Source organism: Oryctolagus cuniculus, chromosome 7 (genome assembly GCF_051225735.1).
Source record: "Oryctolagus cuniculus isolate XC-2025 breed Fujian yellow rabbit chromosome 7, ASM5122573v1, whole genome shotgun sequence".
NCBI lineage: Eukaryota > Metazoa > Chordata > Mammalia > Lagomorpha > Leporidae > Oryctolagus > Oryctolagus cuniculus.
Genome location: NC_142873.1, coordinates 128180704 through 128198717, shown reverse-complemented (window position 1 = coordinate 128198717; position 18014 = coordinate 128180704). Strand labels below are relative to the sequence as shown.

The following is an 18014-nucleotide window of genomic DNA, read 5'->3' as shown; positions in this document are numbered from 1 at the left end:
CAAATACTAGTTGGGGGACAGCGTTGTGACATAGCAGGTTGGGCCACTACCTGTGATGCTGTCATCAGCAGATGGAGGATCTCTCTCTTTCTCTCTCTCTCTCTCTGTTACTCTTTTTTTCTTTTAAAGATTTAAAAATTTTATTTGAAAGGCAGAGTTACAGAAAGAGGAGGGAGGGAGAGATCTTCCATCCGCTGGCCTACTCTTCAAATGACTGCAACAGCCAGAGCTGGGCTAGTCTGAAGCCAGGAGCCAGGAGTTTCCTCCGGATCTCCTAAGTGGGTGCAGGGGCCCAAGCACTTGGGCCATGCTTCACTGCTTTCCCAGGTACATTAGCAGAAAGCTGGACTGGAAGCAATGCATCTGGGACTCTAACTGTTGCCCATATGGTACACTGGCACAGCAGGCAGTGGCTTTACCAGCTACACCACAGTGCCAGCTCCCAACTCTATCTTTTAAATAAATAAATAAATCTTTAAAAACAAAAGCAAATACTAGTTTGCTTAAAAACTTAGAAGTCTACCTTTACATAAGTAGTTTAAAAGCAAAATTAAAACCTGTGTCTGACTATTACAAATTCAATTAATGTGTACAACTAAAATGAAGTCTCATGGAAATGTTTCAAGCCCAGGAAAGTCCAGATTGCCACTGTAATGGTATATGAGAAATATTCTTCCTAATACTGTCAATACTTTATAGGCATTAACGAGAGCTATGCTTGTCTACTGTAATTATAGACCAATAAATTCAAAGAGACCAATTATAGACCAATAAATTCAAAGAGGAATGATAATCACATTACTCTGGAGGGCAAGCATTCAATGTTTCAAAAAATATTAACTGAATGTCATCCAACTTTCAAGGGTTGTATGAGATGTTATTAATAATTTATTTTTATGATCATTACTAAAACCAATAGCTATACTGTCAACACAAATTATGAGAAAATTAAACCTAGAATTCTCCAGAGACCTATACCATCAAAGCATTTATTGATTCCTTTTGACAAGAGTTGGGGCTGGCAGTGTAGCGCAGCAGGTTAATGTCCTGGCCTGAAGTGCCAGTATCCCACATGGGCGCCGGTTCTAGTTCTGGCTGCTCCACTTCCAATCCAGCTCTCTGATATGGCCTGGGAAAGCAGTGGAAGATGGCCCAACTGGCCCAACAATAATGCTAATAAAGAAATACTTTAGGACTCAGCTTCTGGTCCTCTTCTCTATCTACACACCCTGGATCAAGTGCTATTGTTTTTATTCCTATATTACTAAGGAAAACATCTAGTCACAGAGAGATTTAAACCTAGGCAATCCAGATATCAAGGACCTGGGCCAGGATTGAAGGAGCTGCTTGGGACATCAGTGTCCCATATTGGAATGCCAGTTCAAGACCCAGCTGCTCTGTTTCTGATCCAGCATTCTTATGAATATGCAATGGATCATGGCCCAAGTGCTTTGGCCTCTGCCACCCATATGGAGTTCTTGCTTCTAGTTTTGGCCTGGCTCAGCCCTAGCTGTTGCAGCCATTTAGGAAGTGAACCAGCAGATGGAAGTTTCTCTCTCTCACTCACTCACTCACTCATTCTCTGATACTCTGCCTTTCAAATAAATCTTTTGAAGATTTATTTATATATTTGAGAGGCAGAGTTACAGACAGAGGGAGAGACACAGAAAAAGGTCTTCCATCAACTGGTTCACTCTCCAAATGTCAGTAATGGCCAGAGCTGGGCTGATCTGCAGCCAGGAGTCCAAAGCTTCTTCTAGGTCTCCCACGTGGTTATAGGGACCCAAACACTTGGGTCACCTTCTGCTGCTTTCCCAGGCCATTAGCAGGGAGCTGGATCAGAAGTGGAACAACTGAGACTTGAACCAGTGCCCACATGGGATACCAGCACCACAGGCAGAAGCTTAACTTACTACGCCACAGTACTGGCCCAAATAAATAAAAAAGTAAACAAACAAATATTTCAGAGGCCATGCTCTTAAATTCCTCACCATTCTACCTTCTTTTGCTGTCCACATAAGAGACAGGATATAGCCACAGACATGGTACCTTCCAGTGTTTTCGATAATTGAGAAAAGAGGCATAGGGTGAGGCACAAGAAACCTTTCTTCATAAGATGTCAAGGATTGATACTAGGAACCAAGCCAGCAGGAAACCAACACTCTTGCAAATTCTGTTAAACAACTTTCCTTCCTACATTTCTTCACTATATTCTTTGGTACTTACTTCTCAATGAAGAATGTGAAAACATTCTAGAACGTTCTAGTTGCTCATGAGACTAATTTGAGAAACTTACAAGGATACAGATGGGCCCTATTTGGACCTGTTAAATCTAGAAGACTCCAGAAATCTGTTTTTAAGAAGCACTGTAGCAAATTCTGAAGCTGATAATCTGGCACCTAAATACTGGAAATCTTTCTTCTAGAGAGAATTCACTGGTCTCCAGAGAATGAATGATGACTATCACACATTTTTATCTGCCTAGCAGAGGCTGGAAATGAAATGAGAATACAGATGGAAAATTGATTCCAATGATTAGTAAGACCAATCAGGAAACTAGAACAGTGACTGGAATTCTAGATCAGGACATAAAATATTTCCAGGCATTCTGGGAATTTCTTACCATGAGAGAGTCTGCAGTCAAATGATGCTATCCCTTGGCATAGGAGGGAGCTATCCAGGGAACAAGAACCAATTTAACACTTGAGCACTCATATTCTCAGAGTACTCACCAAGTATCATGAGGGAACACAAGAGCATTAAGAGAGATGACTACTGTCCCCAGGCAACAGAAGAATGCGTTATTAACACTTTCATTTTCACACAGACATAAATACACATACATTTTACTTACATAAATGAGTAATACTTTGGGACCATAAATGTTGAAATCTTACCTCTGTAAGTGCATGCAACTGTCCTTGATGAACACATACACCCATGAACCTAAAGAAAAAAATGTTTTAACAAGTGAAAAGAACATGAACATAAATACCATATAGAGTAACTACTTTAGTTTCCCAAGCATTAGAAATTATCCAATATTTGTGAAGTCCCCTGAATTCTTGTATAACCTAGAGCCTCCTAATTTTTTTTTAAAGATTTATTTTATTTATTTGAAAGAGAGTTACAGAGAGAGGTAGAGACAGAGAAGTCTTCCATCTGCTGGTTCACTCCCCAGATGGTTGCAATGGCCATAGCTACACCAATCCGAAGCCAGGAGCCAGGAGCTTCTTCCAGGTCTCCCACTGATAATGTTCAGTGACGTCTGATTATGTTCAGTGTTGTCCAGAAAGTGAGGAAATAATAATTTTTACACCATTGAGATCTTGGCACAACTTTTTTTCAACTGATAATTGACCATATCTACTAAAAGTTTACTTGCTCCAACAACTCCCTTTCCAGAATTATCTTACAAATATACTCAATTCAGTGAGTGAAACTACTTGTAAAAAGATGCTATGGTCTGAATGTCAATGTTTTTCTCAAAACTCATATGTTGAAACTTATTCCCCAATGTGATAGTATTAAGGGGTGGGGACGTTGGGAGGTGATTTGAGTGGGATTAAGGTCCTCATAATAGAAGCTCAAGGAAGTTGTTCCCTCCACTATGTGAAGACACACCATGTATGAAGCAGAAAGCCCTCACCAGATACCACATCTGTTGGTACCTTGATCTTGGACTTCCCAGCCCCCAAAACTGTGAGCAGCAAATTTCTATTTATAATTTGCCCAATCTAAAGCACTGTGTTCAAGCACCCCAAATGGCTAAGACAAAGGATAACTACTTCAATAATGTATATGAATCTAAATACCTATCATTACAGGACTGTTTAAAATATTTATGGTATACTCACAGATTGGAATGTTATAGAGCCATTACAAAAAAAAGAAATACATATTATCCACTAATACGGGAGAATATCCAACATGTAATGTTAAAAGAAAAGGTTTGATGTTGTGGTACAGCAGATTAAGCCACTGCTGGCATCTCGTATCTGAATGTTAGTTCAAGTCCCAACTGTTCCACTCCCCATCCAGCTCCCTGCTAATGTACCTAGGAAGGCAGTGAAAGATGTCCCAAGTACTTGGGCCCCTACTACCCATGTGGGAGACCAGGATGGAGTTCCAGGTTCCTGGCTTCAGCCTGGCTCAGTCCCAGCCATGGCAACCATTCAGGGAGTGAAGCGCAGATGGAAGATCTCTCTCCCTCTGTCTCTCCCCTACCCTCTGTCAATCTGCCTTTCAAATAAATAAATAAATCTTAAAAAAAAAAAAAAAAGAATTGCTTATTTACTTGAGAGGCAGGGAGGTCCTTCCATCCAGTGGTTCATTCCCCAAGTGACCACCATGGCCAGGGCAGAACCAACTCCAATCCAGGAACTTCTTCTGGGTCTCCCACATAGGTGGCAGTGGCCCAAGCACTTGGGCCATCTTCTGCTGCTTTTCCCAGGCAATTATCAAGGAGCTGGATGGGAAGTGGAACAGCCAGAACACAAACCAGGGTCCATATGGGATACTGGCATCACAGGCAGCAGTTTTTACCTGAGTTCTATACTACAACTCCAGGCCCTAAAATATCTTTAAAAAAGAAAACATAGAGCTACAACACAATATAGCATGATTCTACTTATGTAAAAAATGTTTATATAGTAAAGAAAATGTCTATAAGCCTTAACAAATGGAATTGTACTGAGAAAGTAAAGGGTAGTTTTACTTTTTGTTTATTCATTTCTATTATTTTACAAAGTTTTTTTCAACCGACTGTTATATTTATATGAAATATTTCAAAAAGACTGTAGAAAAACAAAAAGATAAGTTGTCAGGGCCAGTGTTGTGATACAGTGAGCAAAGCTGCTGCCTGTGACACTGGCATTCAAAATGGGCACCAGTTCATGTTCTGGCTGCCCCACTTCCAATCCAGCTCCCTGTTAACGGCCTGGGAAAAACAGTGGAAGGTGGCCCAAGTGCTTGGGCTCCTGCCACCCATGTGGGAGACCTGAATGAACCTCCTGGCATCAGGTTTCAGCCTGGCCCAACTCCTGCCATTGCAGCCATTTAGAGGGTAAGTGTGTGAAACAGCTGAAGGAAGATCTCTCTCTCTCTCTGTCAAATAAATAAATAAATCTTTTCTTTAAAAAAAAGTTTACTTTGGTGCAAAATAAAAAAATTGAGATCCTGGCATAGCTTTTTCATATTACTTATTTTCCGTATATAAGATGCTTTATATACCTGGATATCATAATTTTTATCAAATAAGCTTAGTTTTATATTCTAATCCTTCCTTCCTCCCTCCCTTCCCTTCCCTGTCCTCCCCTCCCTCTCCTCCTCTCCCTTCTCCTCCCTTCCCCTCCTTTCCTGCCCCTTCCCTTCCCTTCCCCACCCCTCCACTCCTCTCCCCTCCCCTCTCCTCTCCTTTCCTTCTGTCTTTTATTTATTTGAGAGCCAGAGAGAGAGGCAGAAAGAGCTCCTATTCACTGGTTTACTCCCTAAATGCCCACATCAAAGAACTTAACCCAAATCTCACACATGAGTGGCATGGACCCAAGTATTTGAGCCATCACCTGCTGCCTCCCAGGGTGTGCATTACTTGGAAGCAGGAAGCAGGAGCAGAGCTGGGACTTGAACTCTGGCAGTCTGATATGAGACACAGACATCTTTTTTTTTTTTTCCCTCAGGCAGAGTGGACAGTGAGAGAGAGAGACAGAGAGAAAGGTCTTCCTTTTGCCTTGGTTCACCCCCCAATGGCCGCTGCGGCCAGCACACCATGCTGATCTGAAGCCAGGAGCCAGGTGCTTCTTCCTGGTCTCCCATGCGGGTGCAGGGCCCAAGGACCTGGGCCATCCTCCACTGCACTCCCGGGCCACAGCAGAGAGCTAGACTGGAAGAGGAGCAACCGGGACTAGTACCCAGTGCCCCAACTGGGACTAGAACCCGGAGTGCCGGTGCTGCGGGCAGAGGATTAGCCTATTGAGCCGCGGCACCAGCCAAGACACAGACATCTTAACCACTAGGCCAAACACTTGTTCTTGGATTCCATTTTCTACAAACTTTTTGATGTTCCCTCTTATATAAAAATAAATTTTAAATAAGAACCATAAATCAGTGATTATGATTGATGGTGACGATAAAGTAGGAGAGGATAATTATCATAAAAACAACAATAGGGGCTTGGGTTACCAAGAAGGACAAAGTCTCATTGACAATAAATTCCCAAATAAGTTCTAGGTTAGATGTACAAAGAAAAGGAAGAAACTGAGTACAAGGGAAGGTGCAAGGCACAGCCGTGACTGTACTAGAAAGGACCATAAATTCCACGAAGGCAGAGTCCATGCTATATTATTCCATGTGTTCACAACACCTAACACTGCCTAGGAAACAGTACACAAACTCAGCAAGTGATCAGTTAGCGAAAAGGAACTGAGTGGGAAGAATGACTGGTTGGTTGTGATATCACAGCAGTGTTTAAGGCATGCTGCTTCCATATTTCAAATAATTTGGGAATATCAGAGTTTCTTCAAGGGGCATTTCTAGACTCCTAGTTTTCTGTAAGTTTATCCACACATTTGAGATAGGAAAGAAACTGAGAAAGGATCTAGGAGGTATTAAAAACAAGGTGTATGGGGGCCAGCGCTGTGGCATAGTGAGTAAAGCTGCTGCCCGCAGTGCCAGCATCCCATATGGGCGCTGGTTCGAGTCCCGGCTGCTCCACTTCTGATCTGGCTCTCCTTTATGGCCTGGGAAAGCAGCAGAAGATGGCCCAAGTCCTTGGGCCCCTGCATCCGCGTGGGAGACCCAGAAGAAGCTCCTGGCTCCTGGCTTTGGATTGGCACAGCTCCAGCAGTTGCGGCCATCTAGGGAGTGAACCAGCAGATGGAAGACCTCTCTTTCTCTCTGCCTCTCTCTCTCTCCCTCCCTCCCTCTCTCTCTCTCTCTCTGTATGTGTGTGTGTCTCCTTCTCTGTGTAACTCTGACTTTCAAGTAAATAAATAAATCTTTAAAAAAAAAAAAACAAGGTGTATGCTTCAATGACTACTTGAAACTTATCTATGACATAGGAAAAGATGGCAATCAAAATAGCAAAGTAGTTGAAAAGACTCTGAAATTAGAGGGCATGAGTTCAAATCCTACTGCCACTCTTTACCAGGCAAGCATTAGTTTCACTTTTTGTAAAATGGATATAATAGTGATAACAACATAAGGTTCTTGGAAAGACTGAATAAAATAATCAAGGTAAAGTGCACAGCACAGTGACTGGTGCATATTAAGAGTTAAAAAAAAAAAAGCAATTATCACAACTAAAACCTAGAAGTGGACCATGTAGAAATTAAATTGGCCATGGACGGTGCCGTGGCTCACTAGCCTAATCCTCCGCCTGGAGCACTGGCACTCCGGGTTCTAGTCCCGGTTGGGGCGCCGGTTCTGTCCCGGTTGCTCCTCTTCCAGGCCTGCTCTCTGCTGTGGCCCGGGAAGGCCGTGGAGGGTGGCCCAGGTCCTTGGGCCCTTCTCCCACATGGGAGACTAGGAGAAAGCACCTGGTTCCTGGCTTCGGATCAGTGCAGCACTGGCCGTAGCAGCCATTAGGGGAGTGAACCAAAGGAAGAAGACCTTTCTCTCTCTCTCTCTCTCTCACTGTCTATAATTCTCTCTCTGTCTCACTGTCTCACTCTGCCTGGCAAAAAATAAAAATAAAAAATAAAGAAATTAAATTGGTCATAGGTGGCTAGGAAGAAGCTGGCTTCTAAATTCCCACTCTCCTCTTCATTTCTGAACACTTCTTCCTATTCCCAATTCCTTGTTTTTAAAAGTGGGACGTTTTGACTTCATTTATCTGCTTCTTCACCATAAAACTCACCACCTAATATGGAAGAGAGTGAGTCAGAGGAAGGTGGGGTAGGTTAAAGTCTATCAAACAATGAATAAAAAGCTACACAGAGTGGTGAGAACTGAACGTGTTTCTTGTCAGCAGGGCACATTGTCTATAAGCTAAGTGACAGAATATCTAAGAATTTCAGTCACCATCAGAAACTAGTTGGGCAGGGGAACATGTTTGGCACAGTAGTTAAGTCACTGGTTAAGACACCTGTACCCCATATAAAAATCCCTGGATTGGACTGGCTCTGTTTCCAATCCAGTTTCCTGCTAATGTACGGTGATGGTTCAAGTAGTTGGGTCCCTGCTACCCATTTGGGGGCTGGATTAAGTTCCCAGCTCCTGGCTTTGGCTCAGCCCAGCTCAGGCAATTGTGAACATTTGAGAATGAACCAGTGAATGGAAGTGTTTCTCTCTCAAATAAATTTTTAAAATAAAATAGGTATGGGGCCGGCACTGTGGCGTAGTGAATAAAGCCACCGCCTGCAGTGCCAGCATCCCTTATGGGTGCCAGCTCAAGTCCCAGCTGCTCCACTTTTGATCCAGCTCTCTGCTATGGACTGGGAAAGAAGTGGAAGATGGCCCAAGTGCTTGGGCCCCTGCACCTGTGTGGGAGATCCAGCGGAAGCTCCTGGCTTTGGATTGGTGCAGCTCTGGTTGTTATGGCCAACCGGGGAGTGAACCAGGGGACGGAAGACCTCTCTCTCTCTGCCCCTCCTCCTCTCTCTGTGTAACTCTCACTTTCAAATAAATAAAATAAATTTTTAAAAATAGGTAGACATATCTTCTTTAAATGTTCATATAATACACCAATTCTTGGAATAATGAATAGTTATGAACTAAGTTATTAAAAATTATTCATTTGGTGCTGCTTAAGAACAGGATGGCAAATAAAACAAAGTTCCTGCTCTCACAGAACTTTTATTCTAGAGATCATTCTATTGGAAAGCAACTATAATAAAAAGATAAAGCATTTTTATGCACAATGTGGTTAAACTATGCATAATTTCTGTTTCTGGTCAGCCTCTTACAAAAAGACTGTTCCCCAGAGATAAAAAATGGTATCCCTGCTTAGGAATAATTCTTTTCCCATTATCCCACCCTAGCAATGAGCAACAAAGTAAAATATGATAAAGCTACATTTCCTCCTCCACAAAGGCTCTCCAAACTATGATGGGCACTAGCAGAGGTTGGCACCTATGGCCTGTTACTTGTTTGTATAAATTAAGCTTTACTGGAACATAGCCATGGTATTGTCTATGGCTGCTTTGGTGTTAAAACTGAAGAACTAAATAGTTGTGACAGAGACAGTGTGGCTTACAAAGACTAAAATATTTACTATTTGGCCCTTTGCAGAAAAACTTGCAGACCTTTGCCCTAATGCATAGGGATATATCCATTTCCACCTAGGAGACATTAAGCAAGTTACCTAATCTTTTTCTTTTTTTAAAGATTTATTTATTTATGTGAAAGAGTTACACAGAGAGGAGAGGTAGAGAGAGGTGTTCCATCCGATGGTTCACACCCCAGTTGGCCGCAACGGCTGGAGCTGTGCGGATCCGAAGCCAGGAGCCAGGAACTTCTTCCGGGTCTCCCACGCAGATGCAGGGACCCAAGGACTTGGGCCATCTTCCACTGCTTTCTCAGGCCATAGCAGAGAGCTGGATCAGAAGTGGGGCAGCCAGGTCTCAAACTGGCACCCATATGGGATGCTGGCACTTCAGGCCAGGGTGTTAACTTGCTGTGCCATAGCGCTGGCCCCCCCTAATCTTTATAAATATCAATTTCCTCATATGTAAAAATGAACATGAAAATAATACTACCTTCAAAAGTTGTTATGAGGGGGGCTGGTGCTGTAGCCAGCATCCCATATGGGTACTGGTTTGAATCCTGGCTGCTCCACTTCCAATCCAGCTCTCTGTTATGACCTGGGAAAGCAGTGGAAGATGACCCAATCCTTGGGCTCCTGCACCCATGTGTGAGACCTGGAAGAAGCTCCTGGCCCCTGGATTCTGATTGGCCCAGCTCTGGCCACTGTGGCCATTTGGGGAGTGAACCAGTGGATGGAAGACCTCTCTCTCTCTGTCTTTGCCTCTGCCTCTGTAACTCTGCCTTTCAAATAAATAAATATTTTTTTTTAAAAGTTGTTATGGGGATTAAATGGGAAATTTCAGGTACAATGTTTAGCAGTGTCTAGTACATGCTCAAATAATGGTTAGTGGTTTTTACTTATCACTATTAACAATCCCAAATTACGCCATCCTTTACACAGCTATCAGAATTACCTTTGGAAAACAAAATATGTCATTACCTTCTTCATAATTCTGCGGTGGCTTCCTTCTACCTAATAGAGTATCATCAAAATTCCTTTCCTCAACATTTTTTTTAAAGATTTACTTATTTGAAAGACAGTTACAGAGAGAGAGAGAGAATCAGAGAGAGAGATTCCATCTGCTGGTTTACTTCCCAAATGCTCACAACAGTGAGAGCTGGGCCACAGAATCCAGGACCTGGAATTCCATCTTGTCTCTCACATGGATGGCAGAGGTCTTGGGTCATCTTTCTTGGTCTTCCTAGGTACATTAGCAGGGAGCTGGAAATTGAGGGCTTGAACATGGTGGCCCCCTTTCCTCTGCATTTAAAATTCCATGATCTGCTCCAGTTTACCTTTAGAAACTCTCATTTTCCCATGAGCTTTATTCTTCACCCATCTCTCCCTCTCCTCTGGCTCTATCATTCCAGCTCACAAATACACCTAGATTTCACACATCTTGAAAAATTCTTCCCCTACCCCTTCCCTAAGACATCATGTTACTTGATCTTTTCATTTGTTGCAAAACTTTAAGCATGCATTCTCTGTTTACATTTTGTAACCTTCATTCATTCCTAAACTCATTATAATATGCTTTTTGCCCACATCACTCTTCAGTAACTTTCCTCACTGTGGAAAATCTTTCTATTTATCTCTGCATTTCTGTACTCAGCATAGTGTCTGATGCACGCTCTCAGTAAAGATTTACTGCATGGCTTGAATGATTCTTCTGGCCTGGAAATGTAGTTAAAGCTCTTCCCTTGAGTTGGAATACCATACTTACTGGAAATCATTCTTCCAAGATTAGCTAAAGTCTCATATTTTCTTTTTTTAATCTTTTTTTTTTTTTTTTTTTGACAGGCAGAGTGGACAGTGAGAGAGAGAGACAGAGAGAAACGTCTTCCTTTGCCCTTGGTTCACCCTCCAATGGCCGCCACAGCCGGTGCGCTGCGGCCGGCGCACCATGCTGATCCGAAGGCAGGAGCCAGGTGCTTCTCCTAGTCTCCCATGGGGTGCAGGGCCCAAGCACCTGGGCCATCCTCCACTGCACTCCCTGGCCACAGCAGAGAGCTGGCCTGGAAGAGGGGCAACCGGGACAGAATCCGGTGCCCTGACCGGGACTAGAACCCAGTGTGCCGGCGCCGCAAGGTGGAGGATTAGCCTAGTGAGCTGCAGCGCCGGCCCAAGTCTCATATTTTCTATAAGTGTTCTCCTGAATGCCCTCAGTTAGTGTTAATCCCTTCTCTCAGTCTCCTCCCCGTCTCACTCCCCCTCCCACTGTCCTGCTAGAACTTTTTGGCCCTGCTTTGAATTATTGCTAAATAGCATTAAATAAAGTGGTCTGGATCTGGATTTGAATCGTGACTCTACTACTTACTAATGACCTTTCTGTATTTCGATTTCTTCACAGATAAAATGGGAATTTTTTCCAATTTATTTTCATTTTATCTGAAAGGCAGGGAGACAGAGAGAAAGAGAGTGAGAGGGAGAGGGAGAGGGAGGGAAGGAGGAGGGAGATCTTACATCTACTGGTTCATGCCCCAAATGCCCACAAAGCTAGGGCTATGCCAGACTGAAACCAAGGAGCCAGGAACTACATCCATGTCTCCCACATGGCTGGCAGGAATCCAAGGACTTCAGCCCTCATCATGTATTGCTTTTCCAGGGTGCACATTATCAAAGCTGGATTGGAAGCAGATCTAGACTCACCAGGTGCTCTGATATGAGATGCAGGCAGCCCAAGCAGTATCCTAACCACTAGGCCAAATGCCTGAACATCCCCCTCCCCTTCTAAAATAGGATTGATTGATTGATTGGAAAGGCAGAGTGACAGAGAATGAGACAGAAAGAGGGAGAAAGATATCTTCCACCTGCTGGTCCATTCCCCAAATGGCTACAACAGCCAGGACTGGCCTAAGCAGAAGGCAGGAGCCAGAAACTCTTGGCCTCTCACATGAGTAGCAGGATCTCAAGTACTTGAGCCGTCATCCACTGTTTCCCAGGTGTATTAGCAGGGAGCTGGATAGGAGGTAGAGTAGCCAGAACAGGACCAGCACTCTGATATGGGATCTGGGGCTCCCAAGCAGCAGCTTAACTAACTACTACAACACCCACCCCTTTATTTAAAAAAAAAAAAAAAATGGTTGCTTATTTCAGAGGCAGAGAGACAGAAATAGAAAGAGAATGAAGCCAAGAGAGAGAGTTTCCATTTACTAGATCAGTCCCCTAATGCCTGGGCTGGGACAACCAAATCCAGGTCTCCCACCCGGATGGCAGAAAACCAATCACTTGAGCCATCTTGACTTCCAGAGTCTGCATTAATAGTAAACTGGAGATCACTACTAAACTAACTACTAAACTGATCTTCTGTTAAAAAAAAAAAAAAAAAGAAAGAAAGAAATTATCAATTCCCAACTTGACTCTCACTGGGATTTAACATGACAATAGGTCTGATCTGATTTCATCATCATTTAAAAAAATCATCTATTATTTTTCACTTTATGTTTCTGTGTGGGAGCAAACTGTTGAAATCCTTACTTAATGTATACTAAGCTGATCTTCTGTATATTAAGATAATCGAAAATGAATCTTGATGTGAATGGAAGGGGAGAGGGAGTGGGAAAGGGGAGGGTTGCGGGTGGGAGGGACGGTATGGGGGGGAAGCCATTGTAATCCATAAATCGTACTTTGGAAATTTATATTCATTAAATAAAAGTTAAAAAAAAAATAGTAAACTGGAATCAGAAACAGAGCCAGATATCGATCCCAAGCAGGCTTGATATGGGACACAGGCCTCTTTACCAGTATATTAACAGTTGAGCTAAAGGCCTGTCTAAAATGAGTATTCATATTACCTAACACATATAGTTGTTGTGAAGATAGAATGACACAAGTTGGGCTCCTGGAATGTAATAAACACCATAAAATGTTAGCCATTGTTTTTTTTTTTTTTTAAGATTTATTTTATTTGTTTGAAAGACAGAGTTACAGAGAGGTAAAGGCAGAAAGAGAGATCTTCCATCCGCTGGTTCACTCCCCAGATGGCTGCAATGGACGGAGCTGCACTAATCCAAAGCCAGGCACTAGGAGCTTCTTTCAGGTCTCCCATGTGGGTGCAGGGGCCCTACGACTTGGGCCATTTTCCACTGCTATCTCAGGCCATAGCAGAGAGCTGGTTCAGAAGAGTAGCAGCAGCGCCCATATGGGATGCCAGCACTTCTGGCCAGGGCTTTAACCTGCTGCGCCACAGCACCGACCCAGCCATTGTTCTTTTTTTTTTTTTTCTTGGTTCCTGCCACACCTCCTCCAGAGGAATCATTGACATAGGTAAGGATACTATAGCCATTGTTCTTTTAACATTCCCGACTCTAGCAGACTTGGAATATAAGCTTCTAAGAACACAGATCTGGGGCAAGCGCTGTGGTACAGTGGGTAAAGCCTCTGCCTGCAGCAGTGGCATCCCATATGGGCACTGGTTCGAATCCAGGCTGTTCCACTTCCAATCCAGCTCCCTGCTAATGGCCTGGAAAGGCAGCAGAAGATGGCCCGGCCGGTGCCGCGGCTCACTAGGCTAATCCTCCTCCTTGTGGCGCCGGCACACCAGGTTCTGGTCCCGGTCTGGGCACCGGATTCTGTCCCGGTTGCCCCTCTTCCAGGCCAGCTCTCTGCTGTGGCCCAGGAGTGCAGTGGAGGATGGCCCAAGTCCTTGGGCCCTGCACCCCATGGGAGACCAGGATAAGTACCTGGCTCCTGCCTTCGGATCAGCGCGGTGCGCTGGCTGCAGCGCGCCGGCCACGGGGGCCATTGGAGGGTGAACCAACGGCAAAAGGAAGACCCCTCTCTCTCTCTCTCTCTCACTGTCCACTCTGCCTGTCAAAAAATAAAAAATAATAATTAAATTAAAAAAAGAAGATGTCCCAAGTGTGGAAGACTTCGAAAAAGTTCCTGGCTCCTGGAGCCCCAGCCATTGCAGCCAGTGAACCAGTGGATAGAACTTCTCTCTCTCTCTCTCTTCCTTCCTCTACTATGATAACTCTGACTTTCAAATAAATAAATAAATTTTTTTAAATAAGATTTTTTTCTCTTTTATTTCTATATACAGTGTCTGATACACAGTAGTTTATATATAAAATGCTAAGCAAATGCTTATTGAATGAAGAAGTAATAATCACCAATTAACTTCACAGTGTAAACTCATTTTATAGGAATATTTACAGGAGTCAGCACTTTGGCTACCAGGTAAAGCCACCATCTACAGTGCCAGCATCTTTTATGGGTGCCGGTTTCAGTACTGGCTGCTCCACCTCTGATCCAGCTCTCTGCTAATGCACCCTGGAAAGCAGTAGAAGATGGCCCCAGTCCTTGGACCCCTGTACCCGCATGGGGGATCTGGAAGAAACTCCTGGCTCCTGGCTTTGGATCGGCCCAGCTCTAGCCATTGCAGCCATGTGGGGAGTGAATTAATGGATGGAAGATCCTTCTCACTCTTTTATTTCTAGATTTCTTTATTTGAAAGGCAGAGTTACAGAGTGCAGAGGCAGAGAGAGTGAGAGTGAGAGTGAGAGTGAGAGAGAGAGAGATCTTGCACCCACTGTTTCACTCCCCAATTGGTTGCAATGGCTAGAGCTGTGCCAATCCAAATCCAGAAGCCAGCAGCTTCTTCCAGGTCTCCCACATGGGTGCAGGGACCCAAGGATTTGGACCATCTTCCACTGCTTTCCCAGGCCCTATTAGAGAGCTAGATTGGAAGTAGCCTGTATTCAAACCAGCACCCATATGGGATGCCAGCACTGCAGGTGGTAGCTTTTCCCACTATGCCACAGTGCCGGTCCCTCTCTCTCTTTCTTTCTGCCTCTGCCTCTCTGTAACTCTTCCTTTTAAATAAATAAATAAGCAAATAAATCTTTCTTAAAAAAGAATATTTATAGGCAGGGACAGGCTGGGAAGCCTAAAGTTTTCTGATTTTCTTTAATTAAATTTTGCAAACGGGGCAGGCGCTGTGGTGCAGCGGGTTAATGCCCTGGCCTGAGGCGCCACCAGCATCCCATATGGGCTCCCGTTCCAGACCCAGCTGCTCCACTTCTGATCCAGCTCTCTGCTAGCTCCTGGCTCCTGGCTTCGGATTGGCTCAGCTCCAGCCATTGCAGCCAATTGGAGAGTGAACCAGCAGATGGAAGACCTCTCTCTCTCTCTCTCTCTCTCTCTCTCTTTCTTTCTCTGCCTCTCCTTTCTCTGTGTAACTCTGCCTTTCAAATAAATAAATAAATCTTTAAAAAATATTTACAAACAAGTCAGGCAATAGGATTCTACTAGAAAAACAATGACTACATTTTCTAAAATCATGAGTCTTCTAGAAGCTGAAAAGACCTTTGTGTGTGATACACCGTATTTCTCTTCTCCCCAGGCCACTATCATTATGACCATATCATCCACAGAGGTAACATCGATAGCACATTCAGGCAGAGTCAGGCAGGCTCCAGCCTCATATGACAGTTTTCTGTCTGCCTTCTTCTCCACTCCTCACTCACATCACCACACATCATGGTTGTGTCACACAACTCTACTTCTGTGAGCAACTTTGCCTGACCTCTCCCACCTCATTCCTTATCCTGGAAACCATCACCACCACCTCCAGAATGGTATCACAAAGCTGGAAAGTTAAGACAGGTGTTAAATGTATACTGGAAAAGCTTGAGCAGAGTGAAACACTCTAATTGGTATAAATGGAATATAATTTATTTTAAATTTTAAAATTTATTTTCACTTTATTTGCCTCTCTCTCCCCAAATGCCTATAATAGCCAAGCTAAAGCTAGGCACCCAGAGCTCAAACTGGACCACCCATGTGGGTGGCAGGAACCCAGGTACTCGAGCCATCATCTGTTGCTTCCCAGGGCGTATTTTAGCAGCAAGTTGGGTTGGAATGGAGGAGCTGGGACTCAAATCAGGCAGTCCAATATGGGATATGGACATCCCAGGTAGCATCTTACCCATTGCAGCAAATGCTCGCTTCTAGAATATACTTTATTTTTTTCTTTGTTAATATTTACTTACTGGCCGGCGCCGCAGCTCACTAGGCTAATTCTCCACCTTGCGGCGCTGGCACACTGGGTTCTAGTCCCAGTTGGGCGCCGGATTCTGTCCCGGTTGTCCCTCTTCCAGGCCAGCTCTCTGCTGTGGCCAGGGAGTGCAGTGGAGGATGGCCCAAGTCCTTGGGCCCTGCACCCCATGGGAGACCAGGATAAGTACCTGGCTCCTGCCATCGGATCAGCGCGTGCACCGGCCGCAGCGACCATTGGAGGGTGAACCAATGGCAAAGGAAGACCTTTCTCTCTGTCTCTCTCTCTCACTGTCCACTCTGCCTGTCAAAAAAAAAAAAAAGAATATTTATTTACTTATTTAGTTATCTTTTTGAAAGGTAGAGTTACAGAGAGGCAGAGTCAGAGAGAGAGAGAGAGAGAGAGACAGAGAGAGGGGTCCATCTGCTGTTTCACGCCTCAAATGGTTTCAATGGCCAGAGCTGGGCTGATCCAAATCCAGGAGCCAGGAGCTTCCTCCAGGTCTCCCACATGAGTGCAGGGGTCCAAGCACCTGGGTCTTCCTCCACTGCCTTCCCAGGTGGAGCAGCCCAGACTTGAACCGGCGCCCATATGGGATATGGGCACTGCAGGCGGCAGCTTTACCACCACAGCACCAGTCTCCCAGAATATACTTTAATAAGGAAATATTATTCATCCTTGACAGAGAAGTGTTATGACTATAAAACATGTACTATCAATAGTAAGTCTTCTGTGAAATTTGTATTGTTAATTTTATCAAAATGCAAGATTTAGATGAAGCCTCAAGTCTTTTTTAGGGGTGGGTATTTGGCATAGCAGTTAAGATATCACTTCAAGGGGCTGACATTGGGGTGTAGTAGGTAAAGCCACCACCTGCAACTCTAGCATCCCATATGGGCGCCAGTTCGTGTTCCAGCTGCTCTACTTCCAGTCCAGCTCTCTGCTGATGACCTGGGAAAGCAGCAGAAGGTGGCCCAAGTGCTTAAGCACCTGCCCCATGTGAGAGACCCAGAAGAAACTCCTAACTACTGGCTTTGGCCTGGCTCAGCCCTGCTGTTACAGCCATCTGGGGAGTGAACCAGCAGATGGAAGATCTCTCTCTACCTTTCAAATAAAATAAGTAAGTAAAAATCCTTTTTTAAAAACCTTTTTTAGTATAAGACAGGACCTTAAAAGAGTACACTGTGGATGATCCTTATTCTCTTCCTCTATCACCCCCTAGATCACTCCAGCTAGAATTACCTAGCTCTGGAAAGGAGTGTTTTCTTAATTTATATACTTCAGAGTGAGTGATTACTTAACTTTGCTATTTCAGTTTCATATGAGACACACATTCCTGCTGAAAAGTAAGGAGAGTTGCTTTTGTATTTTAGCCCAGTGCTTCCCAAATTTTAATGTGAAAACAAACCAATGAATGATCTAGTTAAACCGCATACTATGATCCTATAGGTCAGAGGTTGCAAGAACCTGTGAGTTTGAATTTCTAATAAGCTTTTGGGAGTTGCTGATGCCACTTGATTCATGGACCATACCTTGAGCAGCAAGGCTCTGTTTAGACAACAGACAGTCCATCATTGCTCTAAAGTTAGTAAAACAACAGGAAACTCAACTCTGATACCTCTGGTAAAATCGACTAATTAGAGACTTAATTTGCCTTGATCTTTCTGGTAGTATGATTTGAAATTCTACATAAAGTATCATTACCATGCTTCTCCAAACTTTTGCCTTCTCTCAGGCTGTTCCCTTGCCTAGAACGCCCATCTCCTCATTTCC

The 18014-nt window shown here is 44.0% G+C and overlaps 1 protein-coding gene across 5 annotated transcripts in view; it reads right to left on the bottom strand.

Moving 5' to 3' along the window:
• The window catches only part of TESK2 (testis associated actin remodelling kinase 2), a 162982-nt gene that overhangs the window by 55454 nt on the left and 89514 nt on the right, over positions 1-18014 (bottom strand). For all 5 annotated transcript variants that reach the window (XM_051857854.3, XM_089300764.1, XM_051857852.3 and 2 more), the window contains exon 4: positions 2898-2946. In XM_051857854.3, the coding sequence (XP_051713814.1) occupies positions 2898-2946 (49 nt within the window). The remainder of the gene's footprint in view (positions 1-2897; positions 2947-18014) is intronic.